Genomic DNA, 19,595 nt, shown 5'->3' with positions numbered 1-19,595 from the left:
ACCAAATCAACCTTATGCAGACAGTATAATAATAATAATAATAATAATAATAATAATAATAATAATAATAATAATAATAATAATAATAATAATAATAATAACAACAACAACAACAACAACAACAACAACAACAATAACAATAATAATAATAATAATAATAATAATAACAACAAATGTTGTTGTTGTTGTTGTTGTTGTTGTTGTTGTTATTATTATTATTATTATTATTATTATTATTATTATTATTATTATTATTATTATTATTATTATTATTATTATTATTATTATTATTATTATTATTATTCACCCATTTTATGTGGAGCAAATTCCATAGTATTTGGCCATGTGGTTGCCCTCAAGGCTTTGTGGGGGAAACTGTGAAAATTGAAATAGATGCCTGGTGGATCTGAAATATGCTTGATAATTGAGCTGCAATTTTGTAGAATAGTGTGCTTGAGCTCGAGAAGTGTTTCCTGTTCCTGTTTGAGGTAGTCCCAATAACAGTAGTTGGGAACCTCGGGATATTTTGGACCAATTCCTGGAAGCCCCAGTCACCAGGGCTGCTGGTAGGAAGAGACTGTGGAAGCACTAATCCAGAATATCTGGAGAACAGCAAGGAGAAAAAAGACTTTTTAGACTACATTTCCCAGAACATCCCAGCTACCGTGCTCACTGCCCACTTGCCCTGGGGATTCTGGGAGTTTAGTAACCATTCTAATCTGTGCTAGAGAGCACAAGGGACCCCATCCCTCCTTAACAACTGGGTGGTCTCCAGAAAGAGCATATGAGTTATGGAGTCTCTGCCCAGGGGGCTTCACAACATTTGGGGAAGGGGTAGTAGGGAAAATAATTGGGAGGTGGTTGAGGTTACAGCTGATCAGACTTAATGGCAGGACTGAGGGTTAAAGGGCAGATTAATGCAGAGCTTTGTATTCTTCTGCCCTTTTCCTCCCCAGGGCCCGGTGACCCTCTTCTGTGTCCTGGAGGTGGAGGGAACGCCAGTTCCCGTCCTTGCATCCCTGGAGGAAGGAGAGAGGGGAATATCCCATCGTGTGCAGTGTCTGCCCCATGCCTACAGCTACACTCAACCTGTCCCAGAGCTACATGTTCCTCTCTACGTCACGGTGGGAGGTGACCAACGCCTTGACAGCCGCGGAGATCTGCACGGTAAGGGATGGCATAGAGTGGTTATATTTTCGATGCTGTGAACTGGCCTGTGTGTGAGCTGAAGTACTAAAGCAGGGCAGGATGCAACTTTGAATTGCATGAGAATTTAAGTTTAAAGATAAAAGCAAGTGTTTAGGTTCTGTGGCTATAAAGGTACACCTGAAAGTATGCAGACAGCTTCTGATGGTATTCTAAAAGCTCAGGGGGAGAGAGATTTCCATTGTTTGGGGGACAGGGTGCTCTGTGTGTACCTGTGCATACTGTACTTGTCTGCCTTTTCCCATATTACTGAAGCCGTTTAGTATGCATAGCATCAAACACTGCATACTAAAGGATCACTTTAAAAATGTGCAGAGTCTATGGAGCAGTACATACGAATTTGGGTGCAAAAGTGTAAACTTATGTAACGCAAAGGTCCACTGAAGCTTGAGTATGCCTTCTGGCTGCTGCTACCCCAGCTTCATTACCATTTACAGTCAGAAAGGACAGCCGTCTGGCATCTCCCAGCTCTCCATGGATAGGGATGAGTTGTGTCTAGGACAGAAAGGGGGGGGGAGTCTCACCAGCCTGGTTTAAATGTAGCCTTCACCTGCCTGATCTTTTTGCTTTTCCACCCCGTCTTGCCCCATTAGTGACTTTGTACGATTGCTCTGCTGGCCGTTCCGATTGCAGCCGCTGCAAGGCCGCCCCCCAGAATTTCCGCTGCATCTGGTGCCAGCGGGGAGAGGCACCGGGTTGCATCCATGAAGAACTGTGCCCCTCAAGAAGTGGTATGGCCGCCTGCCCATCGCCAGTCATTCACTCGGTGAGAATCGATACAGTTGGTCTCGCTAGTCTAATTGCCTACCCATCCAATGGGGGGGGGGGCACATGGGGGGTGGAGGGAAGGGTCTTCTCCCTTTCCCAAGTTTGTGTATAGAGTGTGAGCTGGGAAGCAAACCCAGACCTAGCTGTACAAACTTGGAGACCAGAGTCTAAGCTATTTCACTTCAGGTCTCAGGCAGGACTTCACCTTGACATCTAGTGTTCTGTATTCAAGGTTTGGTTTGGGGCTTCCTTGTATGAAGGGAGTGTTCATGAAACTTGATCTTCTCCTTAAACTCAGAGGTTGTGCAACCGATGCATAAGTTTACCATTGAGAACTGGGCCTTGACTGGTGTGTGTGTGTGTGTGTGTGTGTGTGTGTGTGTGTGTGTGTGTGTGTGTGTGTGTGTGTGTGTGTGTGTGTGTGTGTGTGTGTGTGTGTGTGTGTGTGTGTACACGCACGCGCGGGCGTGCATAACTACTGTTTTCCCATTCTCTCAAGTGTCTGGCGAAATAGGCTGCTGTCTGCACAAGCTCTCATAGTGAACTAGATCCTGCATAACGCAGAGAAGATAGATTGGGATCAACTGGTAGATCTCTGGAAATTTACAGTAGATGAGCGAAGATTTCTGTAATTCTGTAATGATCAGCAAAATACAGGGAATGTCCAGGAGTGGATTTTTGTGTGACAAAATTTGTGAACTGGACTGATCACAACTTCTTCACCAGATAATATACTCAGAAGTAGCCTTGTTCCTTAATTCTTCACACATATCTTTCTGCTTATACCTTTTTTAAAAAATCTTAGCTTTGGTTAGTACCTCAGAGTACTTGCATTTTAAAAGCTGTAGATTCTGCTAGCCTAACATTTGTCCAGCCTTTTATAATTTGTATTTTTATTTTGTGGAAGGAAGAGCTAGCTGAGAGCTTTACCTGCTGTATTCTTCTTTACTAGATCTATCCCCTCAGTGGACCCTTGGAGGGAGGTGTCTCTCTCACGGTGGTCGGATCCAACCTGGGTCATCGCTTTGAGGATGTCGCCCAAACCGTGAAGGTTGCTGGACTACCATGTGTTCCTGATCCAGCCCTTTACCTAGTGTCTACTCGGTAAGGGGTCCTCTAACAAATGGGTCTACTTATTTTTGTTTGTGGTAGCCAGTTACAGCATTGTTTCCACCAGGGTAGAGAAAATTTGGCCCTTCAGAAGGTTTTCCTTAAAACTCCAATCAGGTCCAAACAGCAGGGCCAGAGGGAAGGGTTGGTTTAAAACCTCTGGAGGGTCAACATTCCCCATCTCAGTGACTCTCATGTTCCATGAAGGGGTATTTTTGTGTTTATATCATGAATCTACTGGCAATCAACTTCCGTGTTTTCTCCTTTTATTATATTATATTTGGTCATTTCCAAATTTAAAAACTCCAGATATGTTGTCTTTTCCTTTTAAAGAAGAACTTCTAGTGCGATGTTTCCCTAATGACCCCCAATGGAATGGCAAAGTGTTTTCTGGGGTGTGTGTCACAGGACACCTATTTGTTATAGAGCTCTTGTTAGAAAATTTATTCCTTGACCTTCTGGTGCGGGATGTTAAAGTTAGTGTGTCTAAGTGTATGTTTAAGAAACAGGCCCTTTAGGAGGAGAAAGAAACCTCTACTTTCTGGGAAGGGAGGATTTTACCCCATGAAAGATATTATGCAAATATGATGTGGGGGTCACAAGTCGCTTGGCTATTATAAAAGGGGCTCATGACTCAAAAAAGGGTGCGAACCATTTTTCTAGGGTTTCTGAAGACCTGTCATGTGTGTGCCATCCCTTCACATCATCCCTGTGAGACAGGCCCCTAATAATTCTTCCATTTTTTCAAGAGAAGGTCTGGGAATAAAACTGAACATTTGTCCTGGAGCCACAGACCAAGCCTGTAGCTTTAACCCCTCATGTCCAATTTGAATTCATTAACCACAGCAGATCAAAAGCATAATAAATCCACCTTTCTCTGATATTGTAATGCAAGGATGAGTGATCTCATCATAGGCATCCTTCAGTCTCGAGAGACTATGGTAACATGCTCTGAATCGAGGAGTGTTCTCTCCAGAGCATGAAGCCTGAGTAAAGTTATATGGAGGATAGGCTGTTACCCAAGCAGCAGATCCCCCCTCTCCACGTTGCTCAGCAAGAGTGGATACCATTATTCAAATTTGCTGGCAGCTTGCAAGAAGAAGGTATAGGGATATAAAATGTCTAATTTGAACATTGTTTTTTTTAATTAAAAAAAACAATGCAGCATTAATGTACTCTACAAGTTGCTACAGTGATTTAATCGGAAAATTTATTTAACTGAAAAACATTTCTGCAATCTGATGGTCAAGTAGTTTTAAAAAATAATAATAATTTGAAGTATGGGGGCACTTGAATTTTCAAAACATGGCAAAATTGTCCCATGCCCACAGAGGGCACTAAAGATTTTTTTAATAAAGCTTTTTTTGTCCATGGATTCCCAAGGGTGCTGGAGGCTACATGCAGCCTGTAGACTTCATTTTTCCCATGGCAGCTTTATGATACTGATTGGCACAAGTGCTAGCAACTTTGCAACAGCGTGCTTGGAATTTTGACAAAAACTGGCAGGCATTGTGCAAGCTCCCCGATAATCCGTCCTGTCTGCCATTCCCTTCAGGATTGTGTGCGATGTCTCCCCTGGAAGGCGAGGATTATCTGGCCCCGTTGAGATCACTGTAGGAGACCGTCCACCAGGAGTTTCTGTGAGCCACTTCACCTATCAGGTCAGTGATCGAACAAGGACAAAGTGAGTGTAAGACTGTCCTAAGGCAGGTCTAGAGGAAGCCTTGGCTTTGGAACTAGGGAGCGGGAGAGCAGAGGTAGGCGTGTTTTTCTTCCCCTGATTCCATGATACTGACTTTTTCCTGCATCACTGTCAGTACCAACAGGGTGGTGAGTGAGCTTAGAAGAAGGTGAGGTCCAGTTCTGAGGGCAGGGCTGGCTGTACCATTAGGCAGAATGAGGCAGGTGCCAAATTCTGAGCGTCATGACAGGGCGGCGTATTGCTAGGTATTTAATGCATGGCGGTTGCTTCTTTTACTGCCAGGGATGGTAGAGGCAGGGAGGCGTTCATAGAATGTTGTGCCTCGGGTGCCAAAACACTTTGGCTAGCTTTGGATATATATGTGCTTTTGACTTGGACGGGCAATTGGCCTTTCCAAATGTCTTGGGCTGGCCTTGGGAACTGCCTGCCACCCTAATCTGTGCTTGTCTCCCCAGGACCCCACCCTTCTTGATCTGCACCCCAAACTTGGCCCCATGGTTGGAGGTACCCGCATCACCATCATTGGGGAGGAGCTTCTGACGGGCACCGAAATTGCTGCCTATGTGGGAGAACTGCCTTGCATCCTGTGAGTGGGAATGGCCTTCCTTCCTTCCTTCCTTCCTTCCTTCCTTCCTTCCTTCCTTCCTTCCTTCCTTCCTTTCTTTCTTTCTTTCTTTCTTTCTTCTGTGTGTGTGTGTGTGTGTGTGTGTGTGTGTTTGTAGTCTTAATCCAAGCCTTCATTTGATCTTGTTGCTGTCTCTCACCCAACAGCAAGGAGCCTGTGGAACCAGATGCCATCGTGTGCCTCACCAGCGCCAGTTCCAAACCCCAGCAAGCATCAGTCTGGGTCCAGTATGGTGGGGTTCGACGCCAACTCCAGGGGAAGCCCTTCCTTTATACACCCAACCCCCAGCTCACGGGGGCTTTCCCTTCGACCAGCTTCCATGGGTAAAAGGCTACCGGGCAGGGAGAGCAGTGACATATGTTGCCTAATTAAAGAAATAGTTGTTACTGTAATTGGTCAGTGATAACTTGCATGACTTAGAACAATAACTCTGCAGAAAAAAAAGCATAGATGCTTGTGTTATAGCAGATACTGTCTTTAAAAAGACATTTTCTCCTGTCTGTGAGAGAAAAGAGGGGGCTGCCGTATCTAATATGATTCCTGTTTTCAGCTTTTATAAACATTGTAATTGAAAATAATTGTAAAACCTGTAAGCCTGTGGTTGGGGGCATCTTTTATACCAGAGACAAAAAAAACCCTATGCCTCCCCCAAAGATTGCTTAACTACAACTCTCATAATCTCTTACCATTGGCCAAATTTGTAAGGGCTGATGAAAAATGTAATCTAACCACATCTGGGGGCCCCCACAGCTTCCTGATTCCTGTTTTACAGTCAAGAAGCATCTTTTCAGTTATTCAGCTTATTTAACGAACTGAACACTGCATCAGTAGTGTTACAAATCTTTATGTACATGGAAAGATATGGCAGGTCCTTGCCCTGGGAGCCTATAGTCTGGCATACCAAATGAGATATGTCCTATATACAAATAATCTTGAGGGTTGCTTACCTATAAAGATAGTGCTGCTAGAAGGAAGGGGAACAAGTCAGATCAGGATTGTGGCCTGCAGGGAGAGAGGAAGGGTTTCACTTTTCTTCCCTCTGCCCTTCCAATCCAAATAATTACTAACCTCCCACTCCTATTAGTTACATGTCTTCAAGCCGCTTCCAACTTGCAAAACCTATTTGGGTTGGCGTATGGGAGATGTTCAAGGAGTGGTTCACCACTGCCCACCCTCCAGTCAGTTTCCGTGACCAAGTGGGAATTTGAGCCCAGGTTACCTGAGTCCTAGCCCATTGTTCTATTACACCACTAGGCACAGGATGTTCAGATATTTCTTTTTTCAGTACAGCTCCCAGAATTCACCAGGGGCTGCCCCAGCCTGTCTTCTGATCGCCGTAGTGAAAAATCAAAGCCGCACACCTGTACATCACTCAAGCCCCCCCGCCCCCAAATCAGCTATTAATTAAAACAAGAACAAAACAACCCGTCAAAGGTGTTGAAGATGAGTGGGTGGGAATTTCCACACAAAAGGGCCAGCAGGGGAAGCCAAACCGATGTAGGAGACGTTGGGATGGCTGAGATTGTGAGGGAAAGGAAGAATTAACAGCGAAACAAAGCTGATGAGAACTTCAGAAGAGGGGGACAGAGTTCAGATTATGCCAGGGTGTACAGGGAGCAGAGTGCCGCTTTCCTTAACCAGGTGTCCTGCTGATGTATCGGCTTGTAACTCCACAAATCCGAAAGCCAACGATTGTGCTGCATAACTCAGCTCAGGAATTCTGAGATTTGCAGCCCCTTTTGTCTGGAGATTTCGAGGGTTTAGTTAGGCCTGGCCCTGTGCCTGCAGCAAACTGATGGCTGGCATAAGGGCATGACGCAGGCCTGTCCCTGTTGCTGTAGCCACTTCTCACCTTCTTGGATGCTCGGATTCCCCAGGGGTGGACGGATCATCCACGTGGAAGGCACCCATTTGGATGTGGTGCAGGAGCCACTCATCAAAGCTCTTCTGGAGCCGGAGAAGACAGTCAGTAGAGGCCGCCGGAAAAGACGAGCCTGTGACTCCCTAAAGGGTTCACTGGTCCCACTGATCTCAGCTACCTCACGCCCTTGTGCTGAGGTGGGAGACTTGCTGGAGGTGAGTGCAGGCAGGGGGAAGAAAACATTTGGACTTCGGGGACGGGGGCAGTTCTTGAGACTTTCTCACCGGCTGCTGCGCTTCCTCACAAACCCTTGGTCTTCTCTCTTCACAGTGCTGGGAAACGTGCTGCATCAATTCATCCACGCTTCTTCTCTGCCCGTCACCGGCAGTGCCACCCGGCGCTCGCTTCCGCCACCTTCTTTTTGAGTTGGATGGGCTCCGTGTCCCTTTCAGCAACGCTAGCCGGGGTCAGGAGTTCTCCTACAACCCTAATCCCCACCTGCGCTGGCCAGGTCGGGAGTCCACTGGGCGTCCTTTTAGTCTCAAACCTGGCAACATTTTGGATATAGAGGTGAGTGGAGGAGTGGGGAGGCAGACTCAGGACAGCAGCGATGCCCTGAAAATGGGGGAACAGCTTCATCGGATGTAAGAATAATCATGTGTTTCTTAAAACAATGATACTTTGTGAAATGAAAGTAGGGGGAGGGGAGGCAAAATATTATGTCACTTTAATGGATCAAAAGGTTTTGTGGATCAAAATCCCCTTTTTTCAGACACAGTAGAAGTAAATCATACTGAAATAAGGCTGTTGGTCTTTCAAATGCTACAATATTATGTGTTTTTTTTAATTTCCTTTCCCCCCTTTAATTTTGCTGGTATGCTGTGATAGACTAACATTGTTACTAAACAGAACGCTTTACTATTGTGGAAATTATCGGTACTCATCTCACTTCCATCTACCCTGATCCCTCCTGAGCTATATACTGTACACTATTATACTTCCCACCAAAGTGATGGCCCCTCCCCTTGAATTTATTGAAAGTGCAGTAGAGGTAACTCCTCCTCACTGAGGTGCATTGACAACTCCCGTACATTGGACATCAGGTTGGGGAAAGCTGGCTTTGTATTTCCATCACAGTGTAAAAGTAAAAGCTAAAGGACTGTAAGTTAATGTTAGCATAATGTTGCTTCAGTTTCTACATGCATGCAAGAAATTATACCACCGACTTGTTTTCCCTTCTGTGCCCCTACAGGGAGAAGGCTTGAACCTTGGCATCAGCAAGAATGAGGTTAAGGTTATCATCGGCAACAGCATCTGTACCGTCAAGACCCTCACACGTACCAATTTGTACTGTGAACCCCCGCTGAAGCCCCCACAACCACTTAATGCTTCTTCTGTGCTGCCAGAATTCATTGTGAGTATCAAGAAATGAGTTAATGGGAATGGATATATATTTTGGATGATGATGATGATAGTGTGCCATCAAGCCAGTTCTGACTTATGATGACCCCTTTCAGAGTTTTCCAGATAGAGAATACTCAGAAGTGGTTTACCCTTCCTTTCTTCTGGGGGCGCCCTGGGACTCTGTCATCTTGTCCAAAGCCATGCAGGCTGGCTCTTCTCCCACTGGAGCTGGAGACCTAACTCACTGAGCTATTCATCCAGTGTATACAGAAATTAGATGTGGTCCTACTCAGCCCCTCACAGCTGTTTCTCCATGTAGGAGAAGTTCTCCCCTGAAAAATTGTGAAGGTTTTCAAAGTAGTCATAGATGTTGTGTGGGTGAAACTCTCTCTTGGTAGGCACACAACTTCCATCAAGTATACAAGCAACACCCTTGTAGTTTGCATAATGACAAATGATGCCATCATCACCATTGCTGCTGCAGGCCAGGTTTCTCACTCCACCCATGAAGCAGGCACAGAAACTGCAGTTCTGCACAATACAAATGGCCATGGACTTACATTTGTCTTCACTGTCATCCTTTCTTTCTTTTAAATGTAGTTTTATTGTTTGGTGGTGGTGATGCAGCCCACTTTGTGTAATGAGAAACAGCACTGAAACGTTTGTTAGTAGTTAATATTTTTGGGGTGGTATAGAGAGTCCCAACATCTTTGTCTGTGCTACACAGAGAAAACTGTAGTTCCCTAGGAAGAGGGCTGTTAAATAGATCTCTGTGTGTTGTGACAATATATCCTTAGAGATAAAGGGGTTTGTTTTACAACCCTTTCAGTAAATACAAAGGGAATAAGGAACTGAGTTGTGTGGTCCTCTGTCCAGCTCCTTTCTTTTCCTGATCCAGGCCACATTATCTGATGGAAGTTTGGGATTAGGATTACTAAACCCAGGGTTTGTGAACTCTGGGCATCATGCAGTCAGGGCATAGTTGGTAGGGTGATCAGTGCCCAGAGCAACCCTAAGGTTAACTTAGAGAGTGACTACATGGGCATTTAGCCCACTGTTTGATCAGCTGCGGGGATAGGCTGGTTTGCTCCTAAAGATGGCAATCAGATGACGTATTTGCTGGAGTGAACCAGCCTGCCCCCAGAGTGTTCCTACCCAAAGCTTTTTTCCTTTTTTTGGTGCAGATGGGATTGCTCTATTTTGGTTCATTTCGAGCACATGCAATCTCTGGGATCAGACCAAAGTGACCTTCCTGCTTTAATATGCCAGCTGGTTTCAATGTCCAATTATCATTAGTGGACCTTTAAGAGAAGGGCAAACAAAAATCATATATATATATATAAACTTTTTTTGTTTTTGTTTACTATGCTGGGGCAACATACTATGCCCCACTTATATATGTGCTCGAAATGAACCAAAATAGAGCGATCCCATCTGCATACTATGCACCACTTATATATGTATATAAAAGTGGTGCATAGTATGCTGCCCTAGCATAGTAAACAAAAACAAAAAAAAGTTTTTAACCCTTCCTCAGCCCTTTCACAGAGCTGAGGCAGGGTTTAAACTGCAAATATCCCAAAATGGTTCTTTTCTTAATCAACTTCAGAATATTGGCAAGTTGACAATGGGCTGATGCGGACTGAATAGGGTTGCAAGGATCACACCAAATGGCATATTGGAACTCCTAGAAATCCTGTTTACCCTGCACCAGCCCACTCCAGCCAAGCTGTGTAGCCAAGCCCTTACGAATAGCAAAAATTCATCCCAGGATTCTAAACTCCACTCCCATATGTCCTCACCCCCCCCAACACCCCATTTAAAGACAGCCACTGTGTTTGCATTCGTGCACATGCAACTTTAGTTATTTTGGAATGTGAACTTTTTGGGGGTCACGAGAGCAAGCACCAATATTCCAGATCATGCAGCAAAAATTGGAATCCTTTCTTGGAGTTGCCCAACCTTTGTCCAGCCCTTGTGAAGCATTATTCCACAGTGCTTTTATATGATAATTAAAAGCAAGCCCGCGCACACATACACAAAAATGTGCTTCAGATACTTCAGGAAGAAAGAGAAACTGGGTGCTTGAACTGGACTTGCAGAAAGAGCTGTCCTCCCCCACTCCATTCCCCACTCCCCACAGCGATCTTTTAATAGGGTTTGGTATAATAAAATCAAACTGTGGCTGTGTGTCATACACATAATTATTATTATATTATTCATACACACTTATATTCAGGCTCATTGGGCAGAAATGATGAGTAGCACATAGACTGCCAGACTGCTACAGAAACAAAGGGGAATGAAACCACTAACGCAGGTCCTGGTGAAGGCAGATGTTTCTTTTATAGTAGAAAGACTACTGTATGTGACGTAAGCTCTTGCCCTATACAGTTAGGCTTCCAGCCCTGACCTGGCTCCTTTTGCTGCCACTTTTTCCCATATTGAAAACCAGGAGGCAAAAGGTGCTCACTACTGAATCTTCTCTTATTCTCCCCTTTCAGCTATGGCTGGGTATTGGCAAGTTTAGAGTGTGTAGACTAGGCGAGCCTTTCCAGGCCTGGCAGGCCGGCTGCCTTGGGGTGTTTTTCACCAATCAGTCTGGGGGGCATCAGGTTGAGAAGGCTGACCTGAAGGATTAACTTGAGTAAATTAGTAGGGAGTCTCCAGTTCTTCAGCCTGGTGTAGCCATGTGTATATTGGAACATAAGAAGCTGCCACCATATAGTGAGTCCATCTTAACCCAGCATTGGCAGCTCTGATTGGCAGCAGTCGCTGTCCAAGATTTCAGGCAGGAGTCTTTCCTGGGCCAGCTTGGAGGTCCCTGGTGGCCTCCCATTTAAATACTGACCAATCTAGCTCGACTGAACTTTAACAGGCAGACAGAATGCAGGGTGTTGAAGCTGATACAGTGTTTCTTGTGGCAGTCCGGTTCTGCTGACCACTTAGGCCTCACCTACACAGCCTTTCATGTATCAGTGGAAGAAGAAGGGATTGGCTTCCATAGGCCTACGCTCCAACAGATTGATTGATTGATTGATTGATTGATTGATTGATTGATTGATTGATTGATTGATTGATTGATTGATTGATTGATTGATTGATTGATTGATTTATTTATTTATTTATTTATTTATTTATTTATTTATTTAATAGCTTGTGAGGTGGCCCAAGACTTAGTTGTTGTTGTTGTTGTTTTTGTTGCTACAGACAGTCATGCCTGTTTCCTTAGAATCTGCCTTTTGCTGTCTCGCTGCAGGTACAAATGGGAAACTTACGTCTGGATCTTGGCCGGGTTCGCTATGACACAGAGCCCCCATCCCGTTTCCCCCCTGAGGCCCAAATTGGGTTAGGGGTGGGGGCAGCAGTGCTGGTCTTTGTGGTGTTGCTCCTCATCCTGATGTACAGGTAAGCACACATGGTGATTATTTGAGAGGGGGAGGGATACGTGGAGAGAGGCAACTTTCTTGCCTTTTCTTTTCCCTCCGCCTTTGCCACTACATAGAACTCCGTGGTATCTCTCTTCTTCCCCTTCCTGCCAGGCGGAAGAGCAAGCAAGCCTTGAGGGACTACAAAAAAGTGTTGGTCCAGCTGGAGAACATGGAGATCAGCGTGGGGGACCAGTGCCGCAAGGAATTCACTGGTAGGAAATGGGAATGGGGTTTGCCTAGCCTTTCCCAACCTGAGGAGCGCCAGATGTGTCAGAATGCCACTATCTCTCCTCCCCGCCCCCCCATGGGAGATGTTGGAAGTTGTCCACTCCAAGCTATCTGAGGGGCAAAATGTATATATATATGAATGGCTGGATGTTGTTCGCTCCCCTGTTCTTCCTCATCCGTTCTTGTCCTTTTCACCTCTTCTCTTCCTTCAAACCCAAACCCTCTGCTTGCTGCAGATCTAATGACAGAAATGACTGACCTCAGCGGGGAGCTGGAGGGCTCCGGGATCCCATTCCTGGACTACAATACCTACACCCAGCGTGTCTTCTTCCCGGCTCAGGGAGATGTTCCGCTGCGGCGTACGCTGGACCTGCCGGAGGGCCGCCGGGCCACGGTGGAGCAGGGCCTGGGGCAGCTTTCCAATCTGCTGAATAGCAAAGTCTTCCTGCTGACGGTGGGCCCTCTGGGGAAGAGGAGAGGGTTGATTCTGGGGAAACAGCTGGGATGAAAGGATACATTTCCTGACAGTTTGGAGAGCTGGGACAGACTGAAGGGGCGAGATTGAAGCTTGTGATTTGTGTCCATAGGTGTATGTGTTTATTTGTGTCCATAGGTGTATGTATGAAGGGATGCTGGGTTACTATCTAAAGAGCTGTCCCGTCACCTTAAGAAATTTCTAAATGGGTGGGAGACAAGCTTGTTGGCTGTACTGCAAAGATCAGAAACGTCTAGCCCTCAAGATGTTGTTGGACTGCACCTCCCATCAGCCTTTGCTGGCATAGCCAGTGGTGAAGAATGATGGGACTTTCAATCAGACAACTCAGGGGAGGGGCACATGTTCCCCATCCCTTCTGAAAAGGATGCATATTAAGTCCCTCAGGGCAGTGGGTGGAAGGAGAGAGAGAGAGAGAGAGAGAGAGAGAGAGAGGAGGAGGAGGAGGAGGACCTGGGTTTAAGGGGAAATCTGTTGCTGAATGCCTCCTCCTTCATTGGATTTGGAAACAGAAAGTATAAGTCCAATATAATTTGGAACTTTATAGAGGGTGGTGGGGAACGGGTGGCCGTCGGTCAGATTTGATTTGAATTCCTGCATTGAGCAGGGGGTTGGACTTTTAGGCATCTTCTAACTCAGTTCTTCTTTCCCTTTCCGCCACCCAGTTGATCCGAACACTAGAAGTGCAGCCCACCTTCTCGCAGAGGGATCGATGCCACACAGCCTCGCTCCTCTCTTTGGCTCTTCATGGGCGCCTGGAGTACCTGACGGACATCATGCAGACCCTGCTGAGTGATCTCGCTGCCCACTGCGTTTCCCGCAATGCCAAGCTCATGCTGCGCAGGTAGGGCCCAAGGGTTTCAGGGGCTTGGCTTGCCAGTGTCAGAGGAACCGTTGTGGGGGTGCTGGAGATAAAAGCGTGAAAGATTATTGGGTGGGAAGAGATGTCTTTGTTCCAATATGTTTTCAGTAGCTATTTATGCCACCGTCTGCAAAGGGGTTCCCTCTTGGCAGAAACAAGAATTCTTGCCAAACAGCAAGAATTTTATTTTCCTGTCCAGAATTGATCCTGTGGTTGGCTGACAAACAGGTATCAAAGCAGATAACATTTTTTTACTGATACATAAGTCTTAATGAAACTCACAAATAGCAAAACAAGCAAACAAAGAAAAACCCTAACAGTACAATATATTTTTTAATCCCCCCAAAACTTTGGTTTTTTTATAAAAGTGCCCCAATCTCTTTCCTCCTGTCTAAATTTATATATGAAGGATTTAATTACGTATAAGCAGAAGCTACTTCCCTGAGTTTAGGATTAAATTTTCTGCATGTGCCCAAAGGCATACTTTTGTCACCCTGATTTTATTTTTTGTGGGGAACAGTCTTTTGTCAATCCGAAGAATGGATCTGTATAAGATAACCAGAAGTGTTGATGTCAGAATCATTCTACTGAAACACTACTTCTTAAACCCCATATCTGATTTGCAAAACAGAGTTTTCAGGTACTGTGGGTAATTCATACGCTGGCATCTCATGTGAACAGAGGGTGAATGGCCCCATTCTAGGTTGAAGCTGGAGGGAAGGACCAGATCTCACTGAAGCAATTGTATTTATCTCCAAAACAAATCTGCAGGACAGAGACCATTGTGGAGAAACTCCTGACCAACTGGATGTCCATCTGTCTCTACTCTTATCTTAGGGTAAGCTCTGCTGTGTTATCTGGATTGTGTGTGTTTAGCTCCAAGTTAGGTTTGTGCACGTGCATACAGGGGAGAGGAGACAAACAGAGACAAAGTCTGATCAAATATAAAAATTGTGGTACAAGGAGAACAGGCTCAGCCCTGCCTAATTGATGCCTTAAGACACTTTTGCTAGTGTTTCCTCTCTTATTTACTGTTCTTGCCTACATGTTGAGGCTTCATGGGGGAGGTTCTTGATAAACCCTGTTTTCTCACAACTGTGTCAGCCAGAACTTACCTGAGAAATGTGGGTGCTCTAAAGAAGGAAAATCCGAACAGCATTCTATCAAACATACCTCTGTTTAGAATAGAGTAACAGTCCGCTATTATATAAGTAAAGGTTCATTCATGTGATCATTCATTCATGTGTTCATTCATTCACTCATTCATTCATTCCATTTTTACCCTACCTATCCTCAGAATTTGGAGAAGTATATCTGGTTTTCCTGCCCCAAACCAAGCTGTGTGGCTACAAGTTAGGCATTTAGGAGAGTTGGTGTTGTTGGAATTTTGGAGCCGAGGGCTTCATTCTTCCTCTCTCTCTCTCTTTTCTTCCCCTGGCAAAGGAGGTAGCTGGTGAGCCACTGTACATGCTCTTCCGTGCCATCAAGTACCAGGTGGACAAGGGCCCAGTGGATGTTGTGACAGGCAAGGCCAAACGGACACTGAACGATGGGAGGCTGCTGAGAGAAGACGTGGAGTACCGGCCCCTCACCTTGATGGTTCTGGTGCGGGGGGTTGGCCCTGGTGGTGGGTCCGAGACGCAGCGCATCCCTGCCCGTGTCCTCGACACAGACACCATCACCCAGGTCAAGGAGAAGATCCTGGATCAGGTCTACAAGGGCGTGCCTTTCTCCCAACGCCCCTCTGTGCACACCTTGGACTTAGGTAAGGATTGTCTTCTCTCTTCCCCATCTGGAAGGTTCCAGATTTATTGGGGATGGCTAATTCATCCTTTTATTTTTATTTATTTTATTTTTGTAATTAAAGGTTAAACAATATACATACAAAACAGGGGGAAAATCATACAATAACTAAATATAGAGACCAATAGAGATCTATTTATTTCAAACCATATCCCTTTCAATATCTATCTGTCTGTCTGTCTGTCTGTCTAACTATCTAGCTGTCGGGCGGGCGGTCGCGATCGATCTAGATAGACAGATCTGTCTGTCTGTCTGTCTGTCTGTCTGTCTGTCTGTCCGTCCGTCCGTCCGTCCGTCCGTCCGTCCGTCCGTCTAGATAGACAGACAGACAGACAGACAGACAGACAGACAGACAGACAGACAGATAGATAGATAGATAGATAGATAGATAGATAGATAGATAGATAGATAGATAGATAGATAGATAGATAGATAGATAGATATCTTGTTTGGGTAATTGTCCTTCCTGTTTCAATAATACAAAATTCAAGTCTTGCCATATATTGGAAAAATTATTCTCCTTTAGATATTTAGATTTCTAAATTTTTTTCACAATTTCTAATCTGGCTGCCATTATCACATTCATTATTCTTTTTTTTTTCTTCACCCAGTCCTACTGCTAATTCATTCTAAAAGGCTTCATTGTCAAGCTTTGCCACGTGGTCTTGTTTGGCAGGGATGGGGTGGGGAATAGTGGTACGTAAAAATAAAGTGTAGGACCCTGATCCGCCATTCCTCCCTTTTTCAGAGTGGCGCTCGGGTGTTGCTGGGCACTTGACGCTTTCTGATGAGGATCTGACATCCGTCACACAGAATCAGTGGAAAAGGCTCAACACTCTACAACATTACAAGGTCTGGGATAAGATGGAACTGGGCTGGAATAAGGTGGAAAGAGGTTATAAACTGACTGAGCAAGAAACATTTCAGCTGCGATAGAGTCCTTTCCATGTCTTGTCTCTGCCAAAAGTTTGGTATACAAGGAGCCGTCTCTTTGTTTTTAACCATAAAAGGAGTCTTTCTGTTTTGAAGAGACTTTCCTGAAGAATTTCTCACTACTTTGGACATGCGTCCCCATGTTTGCTTATTGCTTGTTTCTTTCATTTCCTCTTTTCGCCTTCAGGTTCCGGATGGGGCCACCGTTGGCCTCATTCCGCGCCTTCACAATGACATCTCCCAAGGTACAGGCCAGAACTTCTTCTCTGGAGAAAGTAAGTCAGTGTCTCTCTCCTCCTCTTTCTCTGCCCTTTCCCCCCAAACCACAGCTGCCTTGGGCTCTTCCTCTTCTTGTGTTTTTCTCTGCCGGATGGCCTTCCACAATGAGTACCCTCTCATAGTTTTGGTTCGGGGGTTCCCCTCATCCTTAGCCAGCAGCCACCTGAATTTTGGAAGATGGGGCGGGGACATACACTGTTCATCCCAGAGAGTATCAGAGGTGGGGAATACGTTTCTAATATGTGAAGGGGCCCTTAAATTAGCTGTCTTAATGTAATAATGGAAAATCTCCAGAGCAAGAGATTGTAAAATTACATGCTTCGAAATCCCTAATTTCAGTTTTTAAAATTTTTCCTCTTTTTCTCATTAATAGCCATGCACGTTGTTGTGGTTAGCTTCTGTATCTTATTTGCATACATATTGTTGTTCCAGTATTGTTTTAGTCTAGCATAAATTGGTATTTGCAGGGCCAGCTCATGGTCCAAGCAGCAGTACCAAGGGCCTTCCCCCTGTTCAGACCAAGGGCCTCCAAACATCTGTGCATGTTTGTGAAGCACTGTGGGAGTGGCCGCAATGAGTGCAGGGCCAGAAACAGAGAAAATGGTAACCTCAGGGAAGCACAGAAACTATTTGAGTGGAGAGAGAGAGAGAGAGAGAGAGAGAGAGAGAGAGAGTCCCACTCCATGTTGGGCAAAAGCCCTGTTTTTATTTTCATTCCTTCTCTACATGATCTTAGGTTTTCATTTACTGCTGTGATGACCTTGTACTTCTTTGTTTGTTTCTATGGAAACAAAGGAAGGCTTTGTGTCTGTGGAAACAATTGTGATTCCACATTACACAGTTACAGTCTCTGCTTTGTAGGGTAGCCGTTGCTCTGGTACAAACTGCCCCGAAAAAAAAATTATCTTCTCTTGAGGCACTGGACTGGGCCCTTCGTCTTTTTCAGTAGATGACCTTTGAGGCTGCAATGGAGGCTCTGCTTCCTCCTTTCCTATAGGTCTCCATATTATTCTTTTCTTCACTGTGAGAGGAAGCCCACATTGAGGAACCAGAAGCTACTGCAGGTGTCAGATGCCCACAGAACTTACGATGACATTCAGGGCAGCCTGGTAAAATGGTAAAAATCACATTTTTGCCCATCCTGTCCTATCCTTCTTAGATACCCCAATGCTAGAGGATGGCGAGGAGGGTGGCGTGCACCTTTGGCACCTGGTGAAACCTTCTGAAGAACCTGAGCCCACCAAGCAGCAACAAGACCGGCGCAGCAGCCTACGAGAGCGTGCCAAGGCTATCCCAGAGATCTACCTCACCCGTTTGCTTTCCATGAAGGTAAAAGAGAGGCCGGTTCGCCCACCCCTCAGTCCTCAAATAGGCGAGTTCTCTAAAGCAGTGGCTCCCGGTTTGGGATTCCTGAGTAGCCTATTAAGAAGAGAAGAGAAGAAATGAAACACCAGCCTCTCAGCTACCATTTCCTCTCTCCCTCAGGAACCTTCTAGCTTCTGGGGTGTGTTCAAGGTGTACTTTCAGTCTGCATCGGGTCTTCACATAAGGGGCTTGGTCAGAGCTCTGTGGCCTTGACTGTGGTTTACAAGTATTTAAAGTAAAACTGTGAAACCGTGCCTACTTTGTCTCTCAAAAAGCTGTGGACAAAACCCCTCACCTAAAAATGGCTGAGGCAACATGGTAGCCAGAGTGTCAGAGAAATATGACAGCAGAACGGAAGGCAAAAACTCTGAAGTAGAGGATCAGTTCTTACAATGGAGCGATGAACCTGTGCTAAGACCTATGCTTTTCTACATAGCCATGAATGATTTGTAGTTGGGGTGAGTAGTGAAGTGGACAGGACTGCTAATGCCATTAAATCATTGAGAGAGATCTAAACAGATAAGGACCAGAAAGAGCTCCAAAGGACTTCCCTCAACTAGAGAACAGACATTTAAATGACAAATGCAACCCACCATTCACAAATATGATGTGATTTTGGGGTCTGTGATGTAACCACAGTATGTAGTCCTGCTGGATGACCACACTTCAAAAAGAGTATTTCAGAGCTGGAGAAGGTCTGGAAAATAGCAACCAAATGATCTGGGTGTGGCGCAAGTACCCTGTCAGAAAACGTTTCAGAGTTTTAGCTTTGAAGAAAGGTTGAGAATGCAGGGAGATGATGGAGAGGTACTAAAGTATGCACAGTTTGAAGGATGTGAATAGGAAGAACTTTTGCCCTCTGTTAGAAACCAGAGTCATCCAGTTCAGCTCACATACTGTATGTAGTGGGAGATGCAGGACAGGTAAAGGAAGGTGTTTTTTCCCCACATAGTTCTGAAAGAAACCTTGGGATTTGCTACCGTAAGATGTGCTAGTCATGAACTTGGATAGCCTTAGCAGGGCATCAGACAACTTCATGGTGGATTAGACTGTTAATGGTAGCTTGTCAGGAAGGTTACATCCTGTCTCTAGGATCACAGGCAATAGCAATATAAGTAGGGAGGTGGTGCTATGCATACGACCTGTTCCCCTTAGCGTGAAAACAGATTGCTGGTTTGGTCCAGTAGGACTGCTCTTAGAATAGAATATTTCCCAGGATCTTCTGCAAAACATAGGTTTGCTCAACAAGCAAAGATCTCCTTGAGGGGTGAAGTTTGAAAACTGCTACTTCAGATGGCCTGATGTATTCGGCAGAAAGCCTTCTCTCTCCCATCCTCCAAAATGATACAGTTGAAAAACAAACTCTGTCATACGCCCGCACTATTTGGCAGTTCCTGTAGATATTTACCTTGGAACTATACTTAGCTGAACCCTTAGGCTGGATCAGGGCTTTGTTCTGGTGTAATTTGAGAGGTCTAGAGTGGGGTGAAACAAATAGCTATGTATGGACGGCTCCCAAACTAAA

At 45.2% G+C, this 19,595-nt stretch overlaps 1 protein-coding gene across 4 annotated transcripts in view; it reads left to right on the top strand.

Annotated features, from left to right (window-relative positions):
* PLXNB3 (plexin B3) overlaps positions 1–19,595 on the top strand; it is a 75,091-nt gene that overhangs the window by 41,458 nt on the left and 14,038 nt on the right. For all 4 annotated transcript variants that reach the window (XM_072991415.2, XM_072991417.2, XM_072991416.2 and 1 more), the window contains 18 exons: positions 957–1,167; positions 1,800–1,972; positions 2,927–3,078; positions 4,640–4,745; positions 5,242–5,372; positions 5,558–5,734; positions 7,289–7,487; positions 7,603–7,842; positions 8,525–8,686; positions 11,936–12,084; positions 12,219–12,319; positions 12,572–12,789; positions 13,494–13,672; positions 14,462–14,528; positions 15,134–15,455; positions 16,242–16,345; positions 16,614–16,701; positions 17,865–18,034. In XM_072991415.2, coding sequence (XP_072847516.2) covers positions 957–1,167; positions 1,800–1,972; positions 2,927–3,078; positions 4,640–4,745; positions 5,242–5,372; positions 5,558–5,734; positions 7,289–7,487; positions 7,603–7,842; positions 8,525–8,686; positions 11,936–12,084; positions 12,219–12,319; positions 12,572–12,789; positions 13,494–13,672; positions 14,462–14,528; positions 15,134–15,455; positions 16,242–16,345; positions 16,614–16,701; positions 17,865–18,034 — 2,949 coding nt within the window. The remainder of the gene's footprint in view (positions 1–956; positions 1,168–1,799; positions 1,973–2,926; positions 3,079–4,639; positions 4,746–5,241; positions 5,373–5,557; positions 5,735–7,288; positions 7,488–7,602; positions 7,843–8,524; positions 8,687–11,935; positions 12,085–12,218; positions 12,320–12,571; positions 12,790–13,493; positions 13,673–14,461; positions 14,529–15,133; positions 15,456–16,241; positions 16,346–16,613; positions 16,702–17,864; positions 18,035–19,595) is intronic.

The sequence above is a fragment of the Pogona vitticeps genome, chromosome 2 (genome assembly GCF_051106095.1).
Source record: "Pogona vitticeps strain Pit_001003342236 chromosome 2, PviZW2.1, whole genome shotgun sequence".
Lineage (NCBI taxonomy): Eukaryota > Metazoa > Chordata > Lepidosauria > Squamata > Agamidae > Pogona > Pogona vitticeps.
Note: the sequence above shows the minus strand (reverse complement) of the source record. Positions and strands in the feature narration are given on the sequence as shown.